General features: G+C 39.5%; 1 protein-coding gene across 1 annotated transcript; it reads left to right on the forward strand.

Annotated features, from left to right (window-relative positions):
- Window positions 1–14: 14 nt before the first annotated feature.
- IFNB1 (interferon beta 1) lies at window positions 15–578 on the forward strand. Its single transcript, NM_001135795.1, is given in 1 exon segment — window positions 15–578. A coding segment is annotated over 1 exon segment (564 nt).
- Window positions 579–6,000: the final 5,422 nt, after the last annotated feature.

Consider the following 6,000-nt stretch of genomic DNA (forward strand, 5'->3'; position numbering starts at 1 on the left):
TTCCTGTTCTCATCATGACCAACAAGTGTCTCCTCCAAATTGCTCTCCTGTTGTGCTTCTCCACTACGGCTCTTTCCATGAGCTACAACTTGCTTGGATTCCTACAAAGAAGCAGCAGTTTTCAGTGTCAGAAGCTCCTGTGGCAATTGAATGGAAGGCTTGAATATTGCCTCAAGGACAGGATGAACTTTGACATCCCTGAGGAAATTAAGCAGCCGCAGCAGTTCCAGAAGGAGGACGCTGCATTGACCATCTATGAGATGCTCCAGAACATCTTCGCTATTTTCAGACAAGATTTATCTAGCACTGGCTGGAATGAGACTATTGTGGAGAACCTCCTTGCTAATGTCTATCATCAGATAGACCATCTGAAGACAATCCTAGAAGAAAAACTGGAGAAAGAAGATTTCACCAGGGGAAAATTCGTGAGCAGTTTGCACCTGAAAAGATACTATGGAAGGATTCTGCATTACCTGAAGGCCAAGGAGTACAGTCACTGTGCCTGGACCATAGTCAGAGTGGAAATCCTCAGGAACTTTTTCTTCATTAACAAACTTACAGGTTACCTCCGAAACTGAAGATCTCCTAGCCTGTGCCTCTGGGACTGGACAATTACTTCAAGCATTCTTCAACCGGCAGATGCTGTTTAAGTGACTGATGGCTAATGTACTGCATATGAAAGAACACTAGAAGACTTTAAAATTTTTATTAAATTATGAGTTATTTTTATTTTTTATTTAAACTTTATTTTGGAAAATAAATTATTTTTGATGCATAATTCAATATGGCAGTTTTAATTTCATTTTGATTTATATAACCATCCATATTATAAAATTGCTGAGTACCTATTAGTTGTTCTTTTTAAAATATACCTGCAAAGTAGTATAGTTTCTGGCCCCTGCCTTTAAGGAATGTAAAATTCAAGAAAGCCATGTGGAATATACAAGGTAAGAGACAATAAGGGGACCTGATCCTTATGGGGGAATAAATATGTATGAATTGCTATGGGACTAAGAGAGAAGAGGCAAGCAGGAGGGTCTGGAACTAAACCTGGGCTTCCCATTGCTCCTACTGTGTGCTCCAGATTCTCTGCTCAGAAAGTTAGAATTGAGCTGGCCATCAGGAATAGCCAGAGGAATATGTCAGCTTTTGTGTTCTCCCTAACCTCCCCATGTTATCTGGGGGATACTTTGCTCCTGGAAAGATTTTAAAATAATTATGTGCTCCCCACCATCCCTGCAAGCTTAAGTGTGAGAAGTCCCACTTACTTCCATGACACTATTAAGCAGCAATCTCTTTATTCTGCTTTTCATGGGACAGCCAAGATGTGTGGGTATCTTAGGGGAGCGTGGGTCTCTGTCTGCTGGTATGGCACAGGCATCAGAGGAAGAACCACCCTTTTTATACCCTAGCCATGTGATTAGTTTTCTCCCCATTTTTTCAAAAAAGTAAGTCTGCTTCCGGTCCCCACTGCCTTGTTCATACAGAATTCCAGGTATGTCCTGTCCAGTTTCTGTCACTCTGCATTGCGGACGCCACATAGTCCCTAAAGCCAAATGAAAGGTGCAGCAGTTTAAGTCTGGCTTCAAACCAAGCAAAAAGCCAGGGAACATAGGAGAAAGGGAAGTTTAGGTGGGATAGAGAGGGCATTAATTTTTCCCAGGGCTTACATCAGGAAAACATCAAGGTTTTCTAGGAGCTCTTTGGGCACCTGGTCAGCATGGGCCGACTGGTTAGGTTTTTGTCTTTGTACCGAAACTCAGGAACTTGGGTTATAATGGCGATTACTGCCATTAACAGTTGCTGTTTACTGAGAGATTCTAATGAAATAGGCACTGTGCTGAGCTCCTATGTAGGTAATTGGATTTAATCTTCTCCACAAGCACCCCTCAGGTAGGCACAAGTACGTTATTGCCATTTTACAGGAGAGGAAACTAAATCTCAAAGAAATTTAGTAACTGCCTATGGTCACATAGTGATTTCATTCACTCTCTAGTAGAGTGGAGATTTAAAAAAGAAGTTCAAAGGGAAGAATCATAAAAGCCTTTATTTGTATCTGGGCATTTTTTCCTAGAGCAGTATAGAAATCTGAGTTCCTTTTAAAAGAAGCAGCTTTCAGGAGAAGTAATCTGTTCATTACGAGTTCCAGACAAGCTACTATTGTATAGACAATGAACTCAAGTCTCCCCCTTCCGGTTCAAAGCGGGTAGCACACGGGCTATGCAAACAAGAAATGTCATCCTGCGGGGCCTGCTGCCATTGACTCAAACCAGTCAAGCCCCCCTCAAGCTTCACTCTTCCCCCAGCTCTCCACACCGGCTCTGCCAAAAGCCCTTCTGTAGCCGAACTCCCCTTTTTCTAGGAGTCAAGGACAAGATGAGCAAGTAGCAATGCAGAGTCCAGGCAGTGTGTAGAGCAGCGAAGAGGAAGCTAAAGAAATCTCTCTCAGCAAGGGGCCCCTATTGTCTGCTGCTTTCTCTGGGCTAAACTGCTAAACTGGCCCAGAAACTGGCAAGTTCTTGAAAAGACCTGCTGTACCTCCATGAGGGGACAAGAATGACAGGAGAGAGGCCACTTCTGCAGAATTAGAAATACTGTGTCACAGCTTAGCATGTTAGCCCATCCAGAATGCCAAAAATATGTCCATAACCAGTAGAAGATAAATAACAATTAAAATTAATTCCAATAAAAATGAAGGCGACTAGCCCAAAGGTGTACATTTGCATGTGCTGAACTGATGACTAGGCATGAGGAACAAAGTAAAATAATAATATTATTTTGGCTGGCACCAGAATACCTCGTAAGAAAAACACTCTTTGTTTAGAAAAATATCTAATGCGTCTGTAGAAAAATATCTAATGAGGCTTCACTCAATATCTAGTGAGATCTTGAGGTTATGGGTGTGGCAACAGAAAAGACAGTAAAATACTAATAGCACATTTTGTGTGTCAGCTTGCTTTTAAGGAGAAAGGAGACAGACAGAAATCCCCCAAAGCTCTGGAACTGTGACACTACTTGGAACAAGGCAGACAGTGAAAACCTCTGCTGGTGGGGATGAAAAAAGAACTTTTCTGAACAGGGTAGCTTATGTGCGGAGTGAAATTGTGTGTGCTGATGTGTTGAAAATCTGTCCGCCATCATCTCCAAAACTTCAATAAAAATGGCTCCCACGAAAAGTCTTTATGTGCATAGAACTTCCGTGTACAAATCACAGAAAGTGCCCGGGCTCATCTTTGAAATAGTATGGGGTAAAAAACATGGGGTGGCCAGACCTTCATAGATAAACCAAATTAGAAGAAACAGAAGGCAAAACAATGACAACAGAGCCACCTTACCCCTTCCCAAGTCACACCTTAGGAATCCACAGAGCTGGATTAGGAGAAGGAGCTGTCTTATTAGCTCTTGAGCAGTAAGAAGGCACTGGTGAACATCTGGGTTCCATATAAATATTTGAATTTTGCTTAAAATTGCCATACAGATGCAGGGTGGTATCAGCACACATTTGTATCATCTTTTTTGCCATCAACAAAGTTGTTATTTAGGCATTTTAGGTGGCATTAAACACGTTCAAGTATTCAGATAACATCTGATCAGGAATTTATTCATAAAATACTCTTAAGAAAATGAAAAGAACATGCCACAAACTGGGAGAAGGTATTTGCAAATCATATATCTGATAGAAGACTTGTCTCCACAATGTATTTTTTAAAATCTCTGAAAACTCAATAAAAAAACACTAATAAAATAATAAAATAAATAATAAATAAAATAATAAAAATGGATAATATATTGGAACAGATGCTTCATCAAAGACATGCAAATAGCAAATTAGTATGTTAATATGGTAAAAGCTTTCTCAAGGATTGTTGTTGGTGTAGGTCAGATAGCGAATGTGAAATGATTTGACTCCAGGGGAGCCCTTTCCACCATGAGGACCTGCCATAGCTTCTGTCCTTTCTGAGCAAAGTTAACCAGCCCTCTTAGACAAGCTCTATTTCTGATGCATGAGAGGTCTGCCAAGCAGAGACTGTGGGGGCCCTAATCAACATGGATTTCTTCTTGGCTGGTTTGGCTGTGGGACACACAGAGAGAGCCAGCAGTTGGTAACAGAGTCAGAAGATGAATGTCACCCAGAACCATACCTTGTTGATTGCAAACATTTTCTCTAAACACATTGCCCTGGTGCTTGTTGAGTCTAAAAAATGAACTGTTTTATGAATCCCTTTGTTCTCAACATTAATTGTTGCTTTTTAAACATTAGTTTAATTGCCTAAAATTTACTAGGATAGTTTAAGACAAACTCAAAAATTGGACTAGAAGTACCAGCACAAAATTATACTCTCCTAATTTAGAATCAAGTTAACAACTTAACTCGTTAATTGACCTGATGGAGAGTACTCCAAAAACATGTTCACATCACCAAATCAGACAATTATGTTTCAATTGTTATTCTGTTTTGACATTCACATGGAGGGTGTTCCTAGAAACCTATAATGCATTATTCAAATTATATCCCCCAACAATTAGCCTATGAATTTTTAAAAAATGGAATCCACTTCAAAAGACTCTCTTAAGAGGATTAAAAGACATGTCACAGACTGAGAGAACATATTTGCAAGTCACCTCTCTGATAAAGAAGTTCTATTGATACATAAAGAATTCTCAAGATTCAATGATAAGAAAACAAATAACCCAATAAAAGACAGACAAAAGATTTCAACACATATTTTAGGAAAGAAGGTACAGAGATGGCAAGCAAGACAGGAAAAGACAAATATCTTAACCTTTAATAATGCAAATTAAACAACAATAAGACACTGCTACATACTTATTAGAACAGCTGAAGTTAAAAGGACTCACCATATCAAGGATTGGAAAAGATGTGGAGCAACTATAACTTTCAAAAAATGGTTCAATGACTTTGGAAAACCATTTTTGCAGTTTATAAAAAAGATAATCATATACCTATCGCATGATCCAACCAGTCAACTCCCCAGTACTTATCCAAGAGAAAGAAAGGATGTCTCTATACACAGACTTGTATATGAATGTTTGTGGGCACTTTATTTGTCTACCACAAATGAATGATTAAAGAAATTGTAGTATATCCATACAATGGAATATTATTCAACAATAAAAAGGAATGAATCATTGATACACACAATAACATGGATGAATCTCCAGAAAAAAGTATGCTGAATATAAGAAAATAGGGCCAGGCACAGTGGCTCACGCCTGTAATCCCAGCACTTTAGAAGGCCGAGGCAGGCAGATCACCTGAGGTCAGGAGTTCAAGACCAGCCTGGACAACATGGTGAAACCCCATCTCTACAAAAATACAAATATTAGCCAGGCATGATAGCAATTGCCTGTAATCCGAGCTATTCAGGAGGCCGAGGAGGAGAATCACTTGAACCCGGGAGGTGGAGGTTGTAGTGAGCGAAGATTGCACCACTGCACTCCAGTCTGGGTGACAAGGGAGACTCTGTCTCAAAAAACAAGGAAAGGGAAAGGAAGGGAAGGGAAGGAAATGAAGGGAAGGGAAGGGAAGGGGAATAAATTTTCTATTGGCCTATTTCTATAAAACTCTAGAAAGGAAAATTAATCTATAATGACAGAAAGCAGATTAGTGGTTACCTGGGGGTGGGGGCAGTTGTATTGAGGAATGAGATGGAGGGAGAGTTTACAAAGCAACACAAAGAAACTCTTGAGGGGACAAGGACATTTTCACTATCTTGATTGTGTTGATGGTTTCCGGGGTGTATATACATGTTAAAACTTATCACAGTGTCCACTTTAAATATGTATGGTTTATTACATGTCATTGTACTTCATTGAAACCTCTCACAAAATAAAAAAGTACATATTTACTGAAAAATAAATAAAATGGAGCCAAAGCATCTTGTTGTGTTCCGTTGTTAAACTCAACATACGTCGTTTGATGTCTTAAGATCTCTTTTATGAGACTCCAAGATGAGATTAAATCAACAGGCTCTTAGA

The sequence above is a fragment of the Macaca mulatta genome, chromosome 15 (genome assembly GCF_049350105.2).
Source record: "Macaca mulatta isolate MMU2019108-1 chromosome 15, T2T-MMU8v2.0, whole genome shotgun sequence".
Lineage (NCBI taxonomy): Eukaryota > Metazoa > Chordata > Mammalia > Primates > Cercopithecidae > Macaca > Macaca mulatta.